The following is a 22,022-nucleotide window of genomic DNA, read 5'->3' on the forward strand; positions in this document are numbered from 1 at the left end:
TTAGCAGAAATATAAAAGAGCAAGCATTTAACATTAAATGGTTTTAGTTGCAACCCCTGCCAATTCCAGATATATTTGTTTAAGGCTGATTTTTGCCCTTTACCTTATTATTTTATCACCCAGCAACGACTGATATGAACGTTGCATTGCTAACAGCAATTTCTTCTGTAGAAAAACAGGACCATGCAGTATTTCTTAAGTGAAATTCATGAAAAGTACATATTCAAAAGTACTGTTATTCATGCATTTTTATTTGTTAATATAGTGTTAACAACACGTGTATGAAATGTTTACAAAAGGACATTTTTATTCGTTTTTAATATTGCACAGTGTAACAGGCACCTTTTAACTTGTAGGTGAACGCTTACATTTATAGAATATTCATCATGTGGATACTGAACACCGTGAGCCAACAAATGTGTCACATACAGAATCAACATGCATAATGGAGTATAACGTTGATGCTTTTTGCATTTAAGGCGGTTCAGTCGGATTACAAGTTACAGCGCACTATATGTATTTTAATGCAGAAAGACACAGTTCTACTGACTTCACACACATCAGCGTATGTGTATTTTTACTAGCTATAAAAACAGCTATTTAGTTGTATCTTTCTGTTTTTGAAATCTTAAAGTTGTAAAGAGTCTCAATCCCCACCTTAAAAGGTAGCATGAGTAAAGCACAAGAAGCAAGACGTTACAAAGAGAAGCAAGTTTAGTTTTGAAAGACGAGAGACTAAACCAAAACCTGAGACAGGCCTGTAAAGAAATAATGTCCCTGAATTAGTCTCAGACTACCAACAAAACAAATGTGAATAAAGGGATTACAGCACGTGAAAGTAACAGTATCCTAACAGTGATGGAACATATGTCTACAGTGTATGTTTTTTCCTTGAGTGCATGTTATATTACAGTAATGCAATTCAAGCAGGTTCCACCTGTATTTATGCATAGTTAGAGACAACCTGAAGCTTTCAATCAGGTAACATCAGTCAAGGCACACCAACACAATGACAGAGGTTCAGGCGAGCACGTTCAGCGGACATCATCAAACCACTGAGGTTTCTTAGTCACGAGGTTCATTGGGAGGTGGGATCTTCACGTCAGACGGCTCCACCCCCCAGATCTCACGGGCGTACTCTGTGATAGTGCGGTCACTGGAGAACTTTCCAGAAGCGGCAATGTTCTTGATAACTTTTTTGGTCCATTCTTTTGGATTCTAAAAAAAGGTGGACAGGTTAACACGCGAAAGACAAAGGTGGTCATTTACACCAATTAAATCACAACAATTGTGAATTCATAAATATTACTCATTAACTCACTCTGTAGAGTTCATTAACCTTCTCTTGAGAGCTGATATAAGACTCGTAATCTGCAAACACTTTGAACCTGTAAAAGAAAAACAGCAGCTATTAAAAACACAAAAAAAACTAGTAATATTAATTATTGCAACCTATCAAAGCAAACGGTTTTAAAATGGAGGTCATTTAAACAGGTACACACTTGCAATAGATACTCACCTATCATGATTCATCAACATATTGACCACATCTTTGAAAAGGTCCGGCTCTTTGGGGCTGAAGAATCCAGCGCTAATCTGATCCATCGCTTGTTTCAACTCAGGCAGGCGCTCATAATATTCTCTGGCATTATATCTGGACGACAAACAAACTCAGTCAGCATCACAATCACCAAGTACACAAATATTATTACAAAAGATTGATCTTATATTTCTGATTTTATTAAATGGCTGATCCGTTCTATTAGAATCAAGGTAACTCTCTCCTACCCCTTCCTGTCCATGACCTCCACATCCTCCACCCTCATGCCAAAGATGAAGAGGTTTTCCTCTCCTGCTTCTTCTGCCATCTCCACGTTGGCTCCGTCCATAGTGCCGATGGTCAGAGCGCCGTTCAGCATAAACTTCATGTTTCCTGTACCGGAAGCTTCTGTACCTGCCGTGGAGATCTGCTCAGAGAGGTCGGAGGCAGGGATGACTGAAGTGCAAAACACATAATGAATAATCAGATGGTGTCCAAAATAACACATCACTGTGTCTGTGTTAGAAGTTTGTGATGTGTTAACTCACCTTTCTCAGCCAGTGAAACCCTGTAGTTTTCCAGGAAAATTACCTTCAGTCTGTCTCCCACAATGGGATCATTATTCACAACGTCCCCAATGGATGTGATGAGTTTGATGATCATCTTTGCAATGTGATAGCCCGGTGCTGCCTAAAGGGGGCAGTGGAAGTTAAGGAAAAAACACTTTAGATGGAATAAATGTAGGTGCTCAAAAAACTATTATAGGATACCACTATACATTATGAATATGACACTTTTCATGTCTAAAAAATTCCAATAAAAAAAATCTAAATGTTTATTTATTTGGATTTAAAACAATTAAGCTTTTATCAGGTTTTATACACCATTTATGTTGTAGATTATTAACAAATTTGAATTTACATACCTTTCCACCGATTATTACGGTCCTTGGAACAAACTTCTTGTTTGGTTCCTTCTTGATTCCTATGAAGAGATATATTAAAAATGTATGTTAATCATTCAGAAAACTCCAACATTAAAGTAACCTGTACCTGTACGGTATATGTATGTGCTTACTGTTGTAAAAAGTGATGACATGAAGACAGTTGAGCAGTTGTCTCTTGTACTCATGAATTCTCTTGACGTGAACGTCAAATATGGACTCAGGGTTTATCTTCACTTTGTATTCGTTTTCCAGATACGCAGCAAACTTCTGCTTATTCTCCTAAATATAAATCACGAAAAGAACAAGTCAGATGACCAGTCAATGACATGTGTTGTTTAACATTTTTATTTATAATATCAAATTACCAAGGAAATGAGTTAAAAGAAGGATTTCTAAACAATTGTAGCCTTATTCAGACCTGTTTAACTTTGGCCACATCCCGAATGAACATTTCATCGTCAACGAAGTCCAACAGCTTTCTCAGTTTGAACAGATCTGTCAGAAAATCCTCACCAATTTTCTGCAAAAACGAGCACAGCACAGTAAGAATGCATTACACTTGAGAAGAGTGGACAACAAAACAGTTTACAATGCACATGTTTGTATTTGTATGCCTTAAAGGAAGGCTATGACCTCAGCGATGATCTCAGCCAGGCCGGGGTTACAAAGCAGCAGCCAGCGGCGAGGTGTGATGCCATTTGTCTTGTTCTGAAATTTCTCAGGTTCCATGTCACAGAAGTCCTTAAACCTTAAATCAGATCAATGCAAATATTTACTTTTCACAAAGAATACACCTGAAGAGTGTAGTTAGGAAATGAGGATAATGTACAGTCAGCATCTTCATGTCACTTCAAACCTGTATACCTTTCTGCTGCAGAACACGAAAGAAGATATTATGAAGAACGTGGGTAACCAATAAAAGAACAATGGAGCCCAACGACTTCCATTGTAAGGACACAAAACCACCAAGACTCTTTTTTTGATGCACAGAAGAAAGAAGTGATGAGGTTTGACTATAGGTGAATAAATGACAGAACAGAACTATCTCTTTAAGAATGGGTCAAGTTCTGATCATCCTTTTGGGTTTTAATTTCTAATGGCTGACAAAAGACTGCTATATTTTACTCACACAGTGTTTTTGACAATCTCCGAGTGAATCCTTGCGACTCCGTTGACAGCGTGTGAACCTACCACGCAAAGGTGTGCCATGTTGATTCTCTTTGGATCGCCCTCCTCGATCAGAGACATCCTGCGTAACCGATCAATATCGCCTGGATAAAGCGCAGAAATTCCCTACAACAGAGAATCAGATTTAACAGACAGACACATCACTTCTAGCATGTTGTTGATATCTGCATCACGATAGTGGCCAGGCCGATGTCCTTACATCCAGATGTCGCCTGTTGATCTCATAGACGATCTGCAGGTGACGTGGTAAAAGCTTCCCAAACATACAAACAGGCCAGCGCTCCAGAGCCTCGGGTAACACTGTGTGGTTTGTGTACGCACATGTCTTTGTGGTGATCTCCCATGCCTACACAAAAACATTAAAGCATAAACATATTTGTTTCTGGGTAACAAATGTTTCTGGGTATACTCTGACAAGAACGTTAGACATGAGAGAATAACGATTCAACATGTCCATATCATCTGGATTTGTAGGAAAGGAATTGCTTTGTCTCTTATGGTTTTAGGCCATGATGATGAAACCTCTATAAACAAATAAATTATAGCGGTGTAAACAATACTTTTTTCCTTATGAATACCATGCCTGTTATGCAAGTCAGCATGACCAAGCAGAAAAACACAAAACAACGAAAGAATGGTGAAAGTACAAGTTAAAGAATCAGTTTGAGCCGAAGGAGTGTCTTATCAGCTTCTCTCGGCACACGAACTATCATCAATGACTAAATCATTAATAAATGTCAGTTCTTTATCTTTAGTCTGATAGTCAAACCACTTTTCACACCTTATCCCAGTCCAGGCGTTCTACGTCCACCAGCATTCTCATGAGCTCAGGAATCGCCAGCGCTGGATGCGTGTCATTCAATTGGATCGCCACCTGGAAAAGTTTTCAAAAACATTTTAAATAATTAAAGACATTCATTTAAACAGCAATCAGTTATCTGTCCGTAACATCATTTTACCTTGTCAGGGAACGTCTCAAAAGAGGTGCGCACAGGGTCTCTGCAGCCAAACTTTGATGATTTAAACCGTCTGATAATATCCTGAAGTGTAGCAGCCACCACAAAGTACTCCTGCTTTAACCGAAGCTCTTTTCCTTCAAAAAACTGACACACAGACACATACAGAAAGTAGCGTGAGCTCGGGCCGTTGATTATAGGTACAGAGAACAGTTCGGCGTGATAGTTCGACACTAAGCACAGTCTGAAACGGTTACAGGCATGTTTCCACGTATACCTAGTTCGACAAAACACGATTACAAACTCGGCTCTGAATTTTCGGCACGGTTGTCGAACCGTCCTGAATCGTACTAATGAATACGCACAGAGGCATTATAGCTCAGTCTCTTGTGCAACCAACGCATGTGTTTGTATTTACGCGTTTGTATTTACATAAAACAATGTCTGTTATAATCCTTGTGGATGAAAACGAAACCATATACGTTCTGGCTGGCATGGATTGCCATGGAGTTGAACGATTAAGCAACGGGAACGATTCAGGGCTATGGTGGAAAAGCGCTCCGAGATGCCTCATTTGACGTGTGAGGAGCGTGTGCTTGTGTTGCAGAAGCAGAGCTGAAAAGCAGCGATCGTTTCTGTGCAGAGTCTTTGCATCATCCTTACATATCTATGGCTCAAATCTGTTAACATGATTGGTTAAAGGGTTATGATGTCGTAAACAGAGGCAGTTTCAAACAGTTTTTGGTAAACTGCAGTTTAATGGCGGAAATACTTCACAATGGTTTAAAATGATGAATTTGAAATCGTCTATCTTAAAACACCGCAGACACATAAACACCATTAAAAACTTGATTTTGACCACAGAGGAACTTTAATACTTCCCTACTGTTTAATATTTCACTCATATTTTATCTGCTTCAGCCTGCCAGCTCAAACATAGTTGCAGTAGAAAGCAGTGTCTTTGCTGTCTAAATATACATACTGATACTATAAATATGTGTTATTGTAGTAACTAATACACACACACACACACACACACACACACACACACACATTCTTGCTCTGTTCATTCTCTCTCTCTTTCTCTAATACACTTCATTCCCCTCAAAGTGATATGCACAAATCTCGCAAAGCGCTTTATAACATTTGCTCTTACATTGTCATTGGGGTAGAGCACTCTTGAAATGTTCTCCGCCAGGTTTCGGTCCAGAACAGCCTGGATATAGTCACCCACATTGACTACAATAAAAAGAAGAATATAAATCAATTCTAAAATGAACTGTCATACGGTTTTTGTCTGTATCTTTTGGTTTAAAGAATACCCTTAGCTTTTGGTCATACAACAAATGAATACAACACAACTTAGAAATACAATTCAGAGGCCTTTAAAGCATGCAGGGTCCTCTCATACACAGCGTATCTATGGGTTACACTGGCCCGATGCCAGCTGCACTCCTGTTTCTGTGCTCTTGCTACATTGCATTGGAGGTGACGACTATATTTAGTATTCTACACAGAAACCATTCTCCCAGGAAACAAGTTCACTCTTATTTAAACTCAAGCCTGGATGTAGGACGAAACTACATCATCATTGATGCAACACTGTTTACGAAGCACCTTAAACAAATATCTAGAACTGCACGGATCCAATTCATTTAATAAGATAGCTTTGTATACTGTGCTAGGCTTTAATGGACTAGTTTTTGATGCACTTATGTATTTTGTTGCCCATGTTGTTATAATTGCTTCCAATGTTTCCTCATCTGTAAGTCGCTTTGGCTAAAGCGTCTGCTAAATGACTAAATGTAAATGTAAGATAAATAAAGAAAAAAGTGATTTGAAGCGAAGCACACAATACATGACGTGCTCAAAAAATTTGAATACTTCATGTTTATATGCAACGTCTCACTTAAAGGAACAGTTCATCTTTAAATGAAAATCCTGTCTTCATTTACTCACCCTCAATTTTTTATGAATCTGTATACAGTTCTTTGTTCTGTTGAGCGCCAAAGATGATATTTTGAAGAATGTAGGAAAGCAAACAGGTCTGGGGCACGTTTGACTACTATTGTAATTTTTCCTACTACGGTTGTCAACGGTAGTTACAAGCATTCTTCCAGATGTTTTGTTTTTTGGGTGAATTCTCCCTTTAAGGTAACAAAACGGACTTACTGTGCTCAGATCTGGTCGGTTCACACAGATGAATTAATATAGCCATATGTGGGAAAAAAAACACATATACATGCGTTCGTTTGGACTTACATTCTTGCAGGTTGAAATCATTAGGTGCTTTGGCCGACCACAATCTCATAGTGTTTACGGTGTTGTTTTTATAACCAGGCACAGGAGTGTCATAGGGCATCGCAAGCACCACCTGGCAAAACAAAAAAGGGTTACAAAGAGATACCAAAAACAATAAGAGGAGAGCGAGATGATGTTTGACTGACCTGGGTGCCAACCCACTTTGGTCCTTCATGTGTTTGCTCCACTCGGCCATAGAAATGCACAGGCAGCATATACTCTGGACGGGCCTTTTCCCAGGGGTTACCATAGCGAAGCCAATCGTCAGCTTCCTCAACCTGAACATCAGTGTTGCATAGTTTGTTGTACAAAAATGTTCTGGTCCAAACTTGATTATATTGAAGATGCCATAACACTAAACAAACATTAAAGTGATAGTCCACCCAAATATTTTAAATCTGCCATTGTTTACTCCACCTCTTGTCATTTCAAACCTGTATGACTTTCTTTTTTCCGCAGAACACAAAATAAGACATTTTGAATAATGTTGTCAACTGGCCCCCATTCACTTGTATTGGCTTTGTGTCCATTCAACAGAAGTGAATGGGGGCCAGTGCTAATCCGTTACCAACTTTCTTCAAATATCTTCTATTGTGTTCTGCGGAAGAAACAAAGTCATGAAGGTTTGAAATGACAAGAGTCATTTGATGACAGAATTTGCCTTTGTGGGTGAATGATCACATTTTTGGATTACCTGCCAGCCGCTGTTGATCTTCTGATTGAAGATGCCAAACTCGTAACGAATGCCATAACCATACGCTGCCAAACCCAGAGATGCCATAGAGTCCAGGAAACAAGCTGTGAGAGAACAAGAACATTCAGACACATCAAACACCAATTTCGACTCTGATAAAGAGAGCCATGGCTCACGCAGGTTGGGAAAGTTTGATACCTGCTAGGCGCCCAAGACCCCCGTTTCCCAGTCCAGCATCTTCCTCAATTTCCTCCAGCTCTTCCAAATCCAGTCCGAGCTGAAGAACAGTAACATCATGTCAAATTCATCAAAGAAATCATGTTGCCGCAAAAATGTTATTGCTAAATCTAATTACTAATACTCTTATGCAAACATTGTAGAGTTCAATGTTTCAGCAACTTCCGTATGGTCACAATTAAAGAGGAAGGTTTCACATCAAAAGTTTTGCAAGTTACATCCCCTATGAGTACTCTGTGTGTGAGCAGAGGAAATCAACAGGTGTTGCCAAAGTTTCAGGATGTTTAAGATCAAAAACTACTCTAAGCAGTATGTAATGTGGTATACAGTACATATAACATAATAATGACACTTTACTTGGTAGATGGCCTCATCGCATGCATTCTGTAGCCCGAGATTAATCATTGTGTTCTGTAGAGTTCTGCCCATATAAAACTCCAAAGACAGATAGTGAATGCGCTGAAACAGAAAAAACATTTTTAAGCACAACTGAACAGAAAAGAAACCTTGCGGATAATCATTGGTTCTTAATACCCATAACTAGAGCAAAAAGTGGCCGATGTCTAATAGAATAACATGTTAAACACGCTGGGCATGTCTCTTGTTGTAGATTGCTGACTTATTTCATGCTTAGCTTAACAGAAGTACATTCATTCACCTCTTCAAACCGGGAGGAGTTTGTAGCCTGCAGGTCTAAAAATTCACACCAATGTACATTTGACAGGATTCCTTTAATATCAAAGTCTTGAATCAATACAAAAAGCACACAATGTTAAATCACGTTACAGGTCTACATTTAATGACACTTCAATGTGTTATTGTCAATCCAAGAGCCTCATCCTTCAAACTAAACCTGACACTTAACACTGAATGTTTACATTCCTATAAATACAGTGGTCCATGTGTTTTTCCACATGAAGATATCAGGTTCCATTCAGTGATATTGTGACAGAAGAGGAAAAACTGTGCGGCTATAAGAGCAATCACACATCTCTAGAAAGCAGTCGGGGTAGAAAAGTGAAAAACAACTTGTGTAAACATTTCCAAGAGGACGTCGCAAAAAATGCCACGAAAACACCTTTTGAACTAACTATCTATTCTATTATTAGATTTCATGTTTGAAAAAACACATAATAACATATGAAAAACATTTAAATGTGATTCATGATCGAAACACTTTTCCGCTATCCCAGGTCACATGTTTATTAATAGCCATGATTGACTTTTGAGTCAATTTATATTGCAATTTATTAAATAAGGCCCATTATCCCATACTTGGGATGACTATACAACATAGTTCGTACAAACCTTATTAAACTGATTGAATTATAGGCGGTTGCAAAACACTACATCATTGAAGGAGAGCTAATATGACCACACTCTTCCAAGAAAAACAGACCAACAGCTGACCCAACACATCTGCTGGACCATAGGACCAAACCGATGGTCGGAGACCACAGGAAGAGGAAACAAACAGGCCTGTACATCGTCGCTTGGGAAACATCTCAAAAGCATGCTTGAGACCAACCTTACAACAATACAAATGTTATTGGTTTCCATTAGAAGTGCCTTTGTGAACCATCAGCTTGCCATTAAAAGCAATACAAATTTCCTGTGTACTGTCCTGTGCCTAAATCCAGTAGGACTTTGTGGATGTTGTCCATCAGATAACATCCCACCAATATATCACATTATAAGAGACCATTAAAACCAACATCATTGCCCTTATATAACCATTCAATAGTTTAGAAGTTTCTGTTGTGCTTTTATTATGTTTTCATGCAGGGAATAGATATGTTTAGTGAAGTGAAGCTTCTAACACAGGCCCTGTAAACAGCAAATGTCATTGTCATTTTAAGGAAACGTGCAATTCATCCGTCACTTAATGAATTATTTGTTACATTGCATTCAATGTGTCATGTCCCATAACTGCAGCACTTCCTGGCCAGCTCAGGGAAGTGGATATCTTACCTTCGGGTCCTTTTCATAGTAATACTGCTGAGTGCGGATCCAGCGGCCCACCAGGTGATCCCGGACGGTGTGCGCCAGCGCGAAATAATAGTCGCGTGGAGTGGACACGTTGCGGTCTTTAACCAGAGTGAAGTGAAGATGTCTGTTAAAGCTCTTTTTGATTTCGACAACATCTCCCAGGCCAGCTATACCGCGGACACTGATCTGCTTGCGCTTCTCCTGGTCGGTGAGAGGTTTGGACATGTTGTCAAAGCGGTTAAAACGCAGAGAATGAAAGTTTGGACCCTCGAGTTGTTCTGCACAGCTTGGTGCGGTGGTGTGTTCTCGAGACACGCCCCTATGTCAAAGGAGCAGATAGTGGGCGGGACTTATGTTGTGCTCGTTTATTGGCCAGTGTACCACCCTAATCGCGTTTCTATTGGCTGCGTTAAATGTCAATCAACTACGTTTGTCAGTTTAAGGTTTCCATTATTGTTTACGTAGATTTGACTGTAAAAACCGCAGTGTTTGAGCGACACCTTTTACATGAAATTATATTTTTTAATGTTGCTTTTTAAAAAATGTGCTGAAGTATTGTATTGCGTTTAGAGGATAATTTTGTCATTTTCTCTTCTTAATTGGAAAGCAATATAAGACAGACATTCTAGTGGCTATAATGGGAATTGTATTGGTTTTTCATGGAAACCATGGTCTTGTGCGTCTCACCTTTTGATGTGTTGGGTTCTATAGATGGGATGTTATCTGGAACATCGGATTTTGGGATATTTCCCACCAGAAACCCGGAGATAGCGTCTGGATTATTAAAAGTGTTTAGTCATTTTAAATACACATCAAATCCAAGGCCCAAAACACACTACATAAATACATTTTGTGCTGGTTTTATTGGTAAACAACTCATGACAGGTACATTTCTCTTATAACAGTTTTGCGTTTTCTCACATGATTAGATTGCGTTCTACATTAAGGAACTAGCCTTATATGGAACCAGCCTTTAACCAACCAATAGAAAACATCCAAGTGGGAGGAGACTCACGGCATGTACGTATTCTTTCTGGATCACTGACATGGAACGTCAAACAGCGACAGCAGTGTCCTGCATTATAGCTTACAAATCTATGTATTTATCCGAACACTAAAATGAACTTTGAGGAATTGCGATTATCTTTCCACTGTTACAAGATAAAAGGTAGTTTGGTGAACCAATACACAATGTTGTAATAGGCCACACTTCTGTCATGGCTCCATTGCTTTCTTCTTCTGACATTACACGTTTCATCATGTCAACAGACAAGGAAAAGGAATTTGATCGAGTATTGTGTCATTTCGATACTGATTAATTTACAAGTTTCTTTAAGAAAGCAGCTGTCCAAGAAACATATCGCAAAACATATAAGGTAGCAAAAACAAAAAAAAGGTGAAAACACACAAGACAGACAAACACACACCCACGTACAGTCAACACACAATATGCACACAGAGACACGCACAGTGGTTAGCCCTGAGAATCACACATTTAAGATAAAGGAGAGAGAAACACAGGTCAAATATCAAACAGACTATAAATTCCTATATGCAATATTAATTAAGTAAAACTTAATACTAACTCTAAAGCAGCCCCCCGGCGAGGCATCAGTAGTTGCAACATTTGTTCTGCTATACACCAAGATGAACACCTTGACCAACCCTGTAGACCCTTCAGTGTTGTGACAGAAGAAGAGCAGCGTGTTTGTGTACAGTGGCTGAAGGACGTGATAGGGATGAACGCATGGCAGACCACATTCTTTTCTGTCAATATTTTGTGGCATTCTCGTGACCTTTGTAAATGCTCTTCTTCCTATCTTGCTTTGCATTACATTCTATTTTATTAATGGTCTACTTTAAATAACGATTGCTATTTCTATAGCAATGTGTATACGTTTTACAGCAATCTAAGCACCCTTACATTACAGAAAAGGGGCGACTTTGACAGTTGCCGCTCAGTTTTGTTGCATTAGCTTCACGTCGGGCCCCAAAAATGTGCTTTTTTAAAATTATTTTAAAAACATTGATCTGCCTTTATAACCATCATAAGAACAAAAAAACATATTCTTGTTTTGTTGTCCTCTTTATTCTTTGATCTTATTTGCTCTGAGAACAAATGATGTAGTAACTTATCCAATATTTTTTTGACATATGACATAATATATTACACTAACATACAAACAACAATGGAAATTATATGAAAATAAAACAATCAAGTGTTTTTATAACCATTTTATGCAGTTAACCCTGATTAATGATACTGAAAACCCAAACCTGATATGCAATCAATACTGTACATACATTTTACCTTCATATAGCTTAACACCAGAGTAAGAAAACTAAAACATTCATGAAGAGGTATGTATAAAACTCACATTCTGGATAAAGACAAGTCAAATACAATCAATGATGAGATTTTCCCAGAGCATAAAAAAACAGTCAGTGCTTTACAGGGTTTATTGGAGTAGTACAAATGTCAGGAGTGTCTGCTTTTAGCACGTTCTTTGCTTACGGATCGATTCGATGCAATGAAAAGTGGCACCGAGAGCCCAGCTGGTCTCCACATCATTTATCTTTCTTGCAAGCTTAAATGTAAAAGAAGAGTGTTACCCAGGACATAAAACTATAAGTGGCATGTTATCTTGAGCATTAGAGATCCCCCACTTGCTGTGTGTTATAATCTGTGTCCAAAAGTCACTTACAGTTCAGGAAGCATAAACCTACCTTTAGCTCTTTATCAGGAGAAAAGCCGAGCTCCTGGAGGAGAACCGAGACATAGGTGAGATCCAAACACAAGAACGGATTCTCTTTTATTTCTCCGGCGGACATATTATTGCACACTGCAGAATACACACAAGAATAACACCATGTTCATTTTTAGTTGATCTATATCAAGATTTATTTTTTATAGTATGAATATAAAAATGACAAATACACCATTTCAAATCCCAACTTTAAACGTGTCATATTTACTCGAATATTTGATCACATAAAAACACAACAACATATTATCAAACAGGCTCACCTTTTTTCGCACCTTCAATGTAATCCTTTACTTTTACTGTCCCTCCTGTGTTTTCATCTGAGTGTGTGTGAGAGAAAGAGAGAGAGCAAACAGTTCAGTGTAAAACAGAAAGTAAATAACAATCATAACAAATACTAAGGGCCGTTTCAATAAGGAGGTTCAAACAACAGTAAGTTATACCTTGAACTCAGAGATGGTTTACTTGGAAATTAGACACTTTTGAGTTTTTTGTTTCAGAACTGCTGATTTGAGTTAGTTCTATCAATTCTGGGTAGGCTTACCTTGAGTTAAGCGCTTGCGCCACAATTACGACAAGCCATGATCAATGGAGCTCTGATATTACGGTTCACCATGGCAATGGCACCAAAAAAGCAAAATGGCGGCAGAAAGCACTTGAGAGCGAGGCACATTTGTGCTTAAAATTGACTTAAGTTTAAATGAATTCATAGATAAATGTACCAATAAACAAACACATTAATCATTAAATGAATTAATAAATTAATGAAACATGAGAAATAATATACAAATATCAGTCATCATCATTGCTCATTGCTCATTGAGATATTATGGTATATAGGACACTTGTTAGGGTGTCAATCTCAGACTGATCAGCGATTAAAACCCTGCGCGGAGCAGTTTTGGGTAGGAACGGCTGCATGTCCAAATTAATTGTTTAATACATTTATCACTTCATTTCTGCATTTGTCTGTATTTATTCATGCACTTTATTAAGTAATTTCTTATCCTTCGTAGAAAATTACCATTTGAGAGGGCATGTAAGGGAAAGAATATATTCTGATGTAATACACGGCCATGTTAGGATGGATGATGAGTTTTGCTATATCTAATTCTCTGTAAAGAAAAGTTTTAATAAAAATGCACAGGTCCAAAATTGCTCTGGTGAAATCAAAGTACATCTCTATGAATGAATGCAGCCTCTTCACTATAGGATCCTCTATAAAAGCAAATATGATATTTTAGTCACGGAGATGGTCTCTGTGTGATCAAAGGGTCCCTCATTTCGGGGAAAAAATACTCATAGTTTCACTAAACCTCCTTTCTGAAACAGGCCCTAGATCAAATTCATACCAATAAGGCCGAGATCCACAGCTCTGTCATAGTAGTAAGAGAATGCGTAGAAGTCAACGTCTTTAACTTCCTCTGCTTCTCTCACTCTTTTGTAAATCATCTTTTCCACTTTTCTCAAGCATGACTCATAGATGGGCTCTCCTGGAACAGAACACACATAAGCTATTCCAACAAATATAAAGAAAACAGTTTTACTACATATTATTTGATATAGTGAATCACAGAGCCAATACGAAGAGGAATTGGGTAATACACACCTGCTTTCTGCCCTTTAAGTTTGTATATTACTTCACCATGCTCCCATTGTCCAGAGTAATCTGGGGCTAGACATGGACTCACCAACTCTTGAGGTCCCTCTACTGAAGACAACACAGAAATTATTTTTAGAAGGTGATACAGTATTTTTGCTTGCAATTGGCATTGTTACTGCCATCTTGTGGGGAAATTGTGTTACTGCAGCAGTGGAAAAAATGGACAGGGTCTGCATCGCCATCTAGTGGCCGAACAAGAAAATGCATGTTCGTGCAATTATACACAGAGTAGCCAAACTTTTTACTCAAATAAAATTAAAAAGAGGAATTGTTACTCAAGTACAAGTAAAAGTCACTATTTAAAAAATTAATTTAGAATAAGTTAAAAAGTATGCAATAAAAAAAAACCTCAAGTAGCTACTTACTTAGTTACTTTGTTTCTGACTATACTGTATAGGCCTACTATTCATAAAATAAATATTAACGCCATAATCTTAGTGATATTTTAATCAATATTTTAATTAATATTATTATCATAAGCAGAGATCTTTGCAATATACACACAGACACTAAAGAATAGACAAACTAAGAAGAGACGAGCATTTCTGTAAATTCAATCTAGTTCTAATTTCAATGTAGCCTAAAAACTACTTATTTAGAATAATAGACCGTGTCAAACTAAAGTGAACCTCCGGAGTTTTGCGTTTACAATGCATTTAACTAAACTCAGAGCATTTCCTTAGATGATCTTAAAGATCTGCAGAACACACGCCCATTGACAAGTTGTCTACCTTCTGTTCTTTACATGTTTATTTCTGCTAGCCTAAGTCTCTGTGTCTAACAGGTTGCGTATTTACTTTTTTACTTCAAAAGTATATATTTTCCAAAATGTTACTAAAGTAAATGTAACAAAGTAAATGTAGCGCGTTACCACCCACCTCTGCTTGTTCATAATAATAATAATCATAAAAACCTACTCAGAGAGAAGTAGTATACTCTGGTACATTGGAAACACTACAAACAATGAAATCTGATTAGATTTCTATTGTACCGACTGTAAATCTCAGTAGTAAACTGCGTATAAAGGCGGTTTTCCTGACGACAGATCTCTCTGGAACCGCAGCTAAATCAGTGCAACAGCTGGCCACCAAGGAATTAATCTTCAGCGCGTTATTAAGAGATTAGATAATGGCTTATTTATTGAGTGAATGAGGTCTTTAAAAGCCAAAGATGAGAGATTGTAGACCACATACAAGGCTGTGCTTCAATCCCTCCCAACACTGCAAGTCTGGCTGACATCAACCCCAGGCCAAGGTAACTACAGGGAGAGAGAAAGGGAAGATGACGATTATTTTCAGCAAAAGATACACTACAGTTAAAATGTTAAGGGTCACTTTACTAAAATGTTTCTCATAATCGTAAAAATATTTTGATGTGAAGGCATATGATAGATTTTTTCGGTAGGCAAAATATTATGCCAAAATATTCGTTTATTTACTTACAAATTTAACAAGTTAAGTCGTTATTTTTTTATTTTGATGATCTGGACGGAATCTGTCAATTCTAGGCAATATGCTAAAACATCAAGTTATATTTATTTGTTTATTATATACTTTATTTTGGACTGTTTTAGTCACATAATTCCCAATGTTGCATATGGATGATTCCCTAGTTTCGATGAGATTACTGAAATCTGTGAAAAACGCGAATCAAAAATGACTAAATGACCCTAAACCTTAGAACAGTAGTGGATACAAACAAATTCAACAGTGATTTTTAAATGTCACTCATTTCAGATGTTCGCTTTGATGTTCCTCATTTGAAATGTTTGCCGTGTCAAATCTCCGACCATGAATAACAAGTAATTCTAGTAATCTGGAGACGAGTCTCGCGATGAGATTGTAATTGGAGGCTTGTGTGGTTTTGCTGTAATCAGAACACTCACTGCCACATAAACCCTTATGCTGTATTTAAGGACTGCAGCGGTCCACACTAATCACTAAACTCACAGCTTCATATCCTAGAAAGCTCTGGCTCGAGGAACCAGCGGGTGGTAGTGTCAAACCTCGGGCAGAGGTTTAGCCCTAGTGGCATAGTTTCTCTTGATTCCATCTCTGGGCTGCGGAGGAGGATGACAATTTTAGAAGGATAATGTACTATCAAATTCCTGATGCCTTACCTGTGCGAGTAGAGGGCGTGGCTGAGGTTGAACATTTGAAATGATGTCACATAATCAATGGGTGAGGTCTGAATGGTCTTCTGTGGGGAGAACAAACGACAGTTCACCCAAAAATAAATAATTTACTTAGTGTACCCTGTATGACATTCATTCTTCTGTAGAAAAGAAGAACAACCACCAAAGAATGTTGGTAACCAAACAACATTAGCCTCCATTGTATGGACATAAAACCACAGAGACATTTCTCAAAATATCTTCTTCCGTATTCCACAGAATAATCATACAGGTTTTAATTGACATGAAGGAGAATGCTTGATGACAGAATTTGTATTTTTGGTTGAACTATCTTTTTGTGAGAATCCCATAGACTGACAAATATAATTTGTATTACTGTTCCAACCCTATTAATAAATGTTTCTGTTCTACATATCAAGCTACTTAATGTAAATCTGTTTATTAGAAACTACAAGTTGCATTCTGCACGACAGAAACCATGTCACAACATAACAAATTGGTCTTCAATCCCTCCTCTACATGATCTGACCTAGTTCAGTAAGAATGTGCAACAACCTTCATTTACGAGGCCTATCGGATTAAAGGGACATTTGCGGATTAATGCATAAGAGGAGAGGTCATCACGGTAGTTTGTTAAAAGAGGTACTGCTTCATTTAGGGGGTGGGGGGGGGGGGTTTACAGCAATACATTATGTGTTTGTATGTATATACTGTATCTGACTCACTTCATCCTGTAGAGCAAAGGTGATCTGGGTTGAGCCCCCACCTAAATCCAGCATGCCTACTGTCGGAGTGTCGGAACCATGAAGACCACCTGTGCAAGAGAGGGAGAGAGAAAGAAAGGTATGGTCATAGAGCATATATGGGACCGGTAGGTGGGCAACTGTTCAAAGCTCAAATCCAACAACAGGTTATCATGTAATCATATGAGTCCTGTCCAAATGTATTTCTTCTGGTTGGGTACCACAGTTAAGCCTGGTCATCCTGGGGACAGAATCTCTAACAGGGAGCAATGGGACTTATGAGACGTTGCATTTATTTAAACTAAAAGATAATACGTGCTGGTGATGTTGGTTTCAATAGGTGTGGATTTATGGCATGAAGTAATGGGCGTAAAAAAATATTACTCACCTATTAAAAAGTTGATGGTAATCCAAGCAGACATGCCTGTGTAAATGCAAAAACGTGTACATTAAAAGAACATAAACTCCAATGGCAGACGAAGCAAGAATTCACTCGACACTACACATTTCAGTTTTAAAGTATACGAAAGTCTCTGGTAGCTAAATGCATTACATGCATTTACCATTAACATGCTCAAAGAGACCCTGCAAATGCATCACTGCATCATTTAGCTACTGTAAAACTTATAATCGCCTTTTTGTTTTGAATTATGCTTGCTTCTTAACAAAGAGCTTTAGCGCTCAGAAATAAGCAAACTCGTTTAGTCTTTATAAACTCCATCACAGTCGTCCTCCTGACTCGATCACTTAAGGCAAAGCATTAACAATAAGACTGCATGATTTGCTGTGATAGAATAATCTGGTTGGGTAAGCTCAAGAGTTGAGACTCACTGATAATGAAACGACATGATCCGTTTATGCATTAAAGCATTACTTTTACAACAAGATTTCACAAACTTCTATCCATTAAGCGATCTGTGTATAAACAACAAAAGCAATATTTACCAACCATCCAAAAATAGGCTTTTCTCTAAACGCACAGTTTTCCCATGTTGTTTTTTTTATCTTTTAAAGGAATTTTCTGTCTAGCAAATGTATGGCCAGTAATCTATTGCACATGGGACATTATGCCCCGAGCTCATTATGGTTTGTGTAAACTACTTTAAAAGGTTGGGATTAAGGCCCTATACGCATAATGTACTGTTAATATATATACAGCTGAAGCTATTACACAAGATTTCAATTGCAACTATATCAAGCATGTAACCAGAGAGATGCTTTTAAAGAGCTAAAGATCTTAGAGAAAGATCTGAATCGCCTGGTTTTACATTCCTGGGTATCGATATCTGCATGGATAAATTAAACTAGTGGGTCAAGCAAAGCAAAATTCATGAACATAACAGTCAGGTAATATAGAGGAAAAAAAGACATCGTGTCATTCAGTCTAAAAGAGAAAGACTTGACTGGTATGTGATCCATAAAAAACATTTACAATGACACTAGAGACATATTACTACCAAAATTTTTTTCCTCACAAATGATCTATTGCATAATGCTTGCATTAATAGTACGGGCAATCTATTTAAATGTATGAACAAATATGTAAGGCAAAAAACGAATGGATACAGTACCTTCATCTGTACCGTCCATTATTGACACGCTGTCTGGGCTATAGAGGAACAAAGATTCGCTAAAGACCTCCCTCACCTGCAGTGGAGAGGATGACATATTAAACCAAACCTCTTTATTACACAATTGATCTCCTGCTACATTCACAGCAACACGCTCTAATCTAAGTTGAGTAGTTACATGAATACTGTTTGCTTATAACTGCACAAGTAATCATTTAGCAGATACTTTTATCCATTGTCACACAGGGTACAGTCATAACTCAGTTATAAAATTCCTTGCTGTGAATAAAAATATATGCAAAACAAGTGAAGCCTAGGCCATTTATTAAAGGGAATCCAGTGTATAGAGAGATGTATGGCTTAATGCGTTGTAATAGCCTTACACTACTAGCATCTGTCTTTAGAAACAATAACTGAATGTAATAACCTAAGGAGGCCGCCATGTTCTTTTTCTGTGACGTTAAATGGTTGCACGCACAGCTAGGCAGCCTAACTCACTGATACACTAAAAAGTTCTTCAGTAAATATATGGTTCTGTAGGATAATATATATATATATATATATATATAAATAATGCTAAAATAAGAAAGAATGAAAATTAAGACTCTATTTGGGGTATTTTCATACACTTTAATATTGTTTGTCAGAAACAATCCAAACTTGCATATTAATAACCAAAATCAGTTCAAATTAATTAAATAGCCATGAGACAATGCATTTTATCCAGATTTTGACTTTTTGATGTTGATTTATTAATATCAGTAGCCTAACGTTATTGTCTTCTCTCCTTAGCTGACGGTGGCTAATATTCATGTGTGCTCTAATATAGAATAAATAACCAAACCGCAAGCATCTTATTATTGTGTTTATAAGTATATTCTCATAATGTATAAAGTATAGGATTATGGTGGATGCTGATGTCTTAAATAGGCTTAAATGTCTTAAATGCAGTAGTTTTAAGCTATAATTTAATGCACGCTTACCTTGAACAGACGCTTACTGATACTGAACGCGTTCTTCTTTTGTGGCAGGACATACTGCCACCTACTGTCCCTGTGTGTTTATAAATCTGATCTTATGTTTTACGTGTAATATTTTACTGTTATATATGGAAAACGTGTGCGCTTCGCTGTTGCGAAAGAGAACAGGTTTAGGTTGCAACCATTTGACATCACAGATTTTGATGCACAAAAGTTTTGCTCTCCAAGTAAACATTTTTTTTTAAGATTTTTATGAATACTGTGACAGTTGCACTGTTTTTGTATTTCACAATTATAAAGTCAATGCCATTGTTCATATATTAAGCCATACACTCTACACCCAACGATCTTTTTTAAATGAAAGCACACTGAATCTTGGCTCTGACCTTGTCCAATAGGATGTTGGCCTTCTCACCAGGCAGCAGTCTGAGCCCGGCCGTCGCTCTGAGCATCAAAGGGGTGGAACTCCACAGTATTTCAGGCACTGTGTCTTTGGCTACCTTCAACAGTTCCAACAGCCCCTCTTTACTCTGAAAAAGAATATCACAAATTTGTAGTCTGAACACACATTAGGAGTACAGTTCACTTTGACATTTTGACTGGTTACCTTCTCTGGATCATCGGCATATGCAGACAGTCCAGGTTTTAATGCTCTAAATGTCTCCTGAGCTAATTTAGGAGCTTCTGTTGGTACAAAAAGACAAATGCAATCCTATTTAAAAGTAAAGTAGTTTAAATGGAAATGGACACGATTGTAAAATAATTTAAACATTGAAAGGTGATGATTAAAAAAATGTGCAACACAAAAGCAAACAGTTCTGGGGCACTTTTGACAACCATTGTATTTTTCCAACTATGGTAGTCAATGGGGGGGCAAAACTATCTGGTTATAAGGATACTTCCAAATATCTTTCCATGTGTTCATCAGAACACAGAAATGTATACAGATTTGGAAGAACTCGAAGGTGGGTAAATGATGACAGAATTTTCGGGTGAAGTATCCCTTTAACTGATGCAATAACTAAGCCATCAGATACACAGCGCTGTGCTAGATAGCAAACTAATATGAGCGGATAACACTCGCTTGATTTTATTAAAGCGTGCTGGTCTGGTGTGCATACACATTTAAAGTTACCCGAGTACATTTACAGAAGAAAAAACATTCGGAATCTGAAGCAATGAATCAGGTTGATCTGTGTAACAAAAAGGTTACCTACCATTTGGCTCCATCTGGAATTTGAAGATGTGAATTCTGGTACCAGTGCTTCCAGCATCAAACATAATTCCATACTGGACATTTTCACTGACCACCCGAGCTGAGGTTAAATGTGTACGGGGATCATGGCTATACTGGGGCCGCTGGTCAGACACTGATGATTTTGTGCCATCGTAATGACGTTTGACGTAGGTGAGGTAGACAACCAGGCACACCACAAACATAAAGATAAAAGCTAGCTTTGGGATCCTCATAATGGCAGTCAATGGTACATTGTGTGGAATCAAATTCCAAATGCAGAAGGCTTTTTTTAGTTCTCTCCACTACCTATAAAAATAAAGAACAACAATAATATATTTGCTAAGGCTTTGAGGGCGTATAATAATCTGGTGTAAACAACACAAATTCTTTATCTCCCTCCCAGTCCCAAAGAAACGTTGCTATTAAATGAAATACATTCTTCGGTAGAAGTAAAACATTTATTTTAATACTTTAAGCTTGTAAGATATTTCTAACTACAAACATACCTTGCTCAAATGTTCATGTTAGACATTAGACATCTTATTTCAGATTATCTGTTTAATATTTCATATTTAAGGTCGTTATACCTAATTGTATTTGCTAATATCATAGTCTTCCTTCGGTTGAAAGTCGTGTTTTACGAATGTGAGAAAATCCAGCATCAAAGTTTGAAGCGACGCGGATATTTTCTACGAGAAAGTAACAACTGTCCCTGTCGCATGGTGATGACGTCACTAACATCCGGCATGGTGATGACGTGGCGAGAACAATCGCGTCATACGTCGCAAACACACACCCAAAACCTTTTTGTTTAAACGTTCACATTTTCTTTAGGTTTACTACTGCCCCCTCAAAATATTATATTATACATTTAAAACGAACTTAAATCTAATTTATGCTAAAATCACATTCATTACTATTGTAAATAACGAAATAGCCTATTGTAAAACTTGCTTTCGGTTCTTGGAAAAAAAAGATATGAAGATGTATATGAAGACTAATTTTATTCAACTAATAAGAAAGACATAATTACTTTTTAGTCATAATTGTAGTTTAGAAGACAGCAAAATTATCATTT

The 22,022-nt window shown here is 37.6% G+C and overlaps 2 protein-coding genes across 5 annotated transcripts; both read right to left on the reverse strand.

Annotated features, from left to right (window-relative positions):
• Positions 1–167: 167 nt before the first annotated feature.
• On the reverse strand, positions 168–10,189 carry pygb (phosphorylase, glycogen; brain). Its single transcript, XM_079458023.1, has 20 exons — positions 9,834–10,189; positions 8,220–8,321; positions 7,824–7,902; positions 7,626–7,729; positions 7,078–7,209; positions 6,893–7,004; positions 5,787–5,869; positions 4,634–4,777; positions 4,456–4,548; positions 3,874–4,020; positions 3,616–3,779; positions 3,120–3,234; positions 2,905–3,006; positions 2,618–2,765; positions 2,466–2,524; positions 2,089–2,230; positions 1,789–1,996; positions 1,520–1,654; positions 1,322–1,388; positions 168–1,218 (listed from the first exon to the last, which is right to left on the reverse strand). Exons 1-20 carry the CDS (start codon positions 10,074–10,076, stop codon positions 1,066–1,068), a joined length of 2,532 nt encoding a protein of 843 aa, XP_079314149.1. The 5' UTR covers positions 10,077–10,189; the 3' UTR covers positions 168–1,065.
• A 1,703-nt stretch (positions 10,190–11,892) lies between these two features.
• On the reverse strand, positions 11,893–21,730 carry entpd6 (ectonucleoside triphosphate diphosphohydrolase 6). Of its 4 annotated transcripts, none has more exons than XM_079457901.1 (14): positions 21,532–21,730; positions 20,925–21,250; positions 20,315–20,391; positions 20,094–20,237; positions 18,728–18,803; positions 17,545–17,580; positions 17,139–17,227; positions 16,399–16,478; positions 15,473–15,537; positions 14,226–14,327; positions 13,969–14,109; positions 12,880–12,936; positions 12,579–12,694; positions 11,893–12,439 (listed from the first exon to the last, which is right to left on the reverse strand). In XM_079457901.1, exons 2-14 carry the CDS (start codon positions 21,175–21,177, stop codon positions 12,347–12,349), a joined length of 1,329 nt encoding a protein of 442 aa, XP_079314027.1. In that variant the 5' UTR covers positions 21,178–21,250; positions 21,532–21,730; the 3' UTR covers positions 11,893–12,346. The 4 variants fall into 4 exon arrangements, with proteins under 4 accessions (XP_079314027.1, XP_079314028.1, XP_079314026.1 ...); XM_079457902.1 differs by having other exon boundaries at positions 11,932–12,439; positions 12,892–12,936; positions 21,451–21,725; XM_079457900.1 differs by having other exon boundaries at positions 11,932–12,439; positions 21,451–21,695.
• Between the last annotated feature and the right edge of the window lie 292 nt (positions 21,731–22,022).

This window comes from Barbatula barbatula (genome assembly GCF_947034865.1).
Source record: "Barbatula barbatula genome assembly, chromosome: 6".
Lineage (NCBI taxonomy): Eukaryota > Metazoa > Chordata > Actinopteri > Cypriniformes > Nemacheilidae > Barbatula > Barbatula barbatula.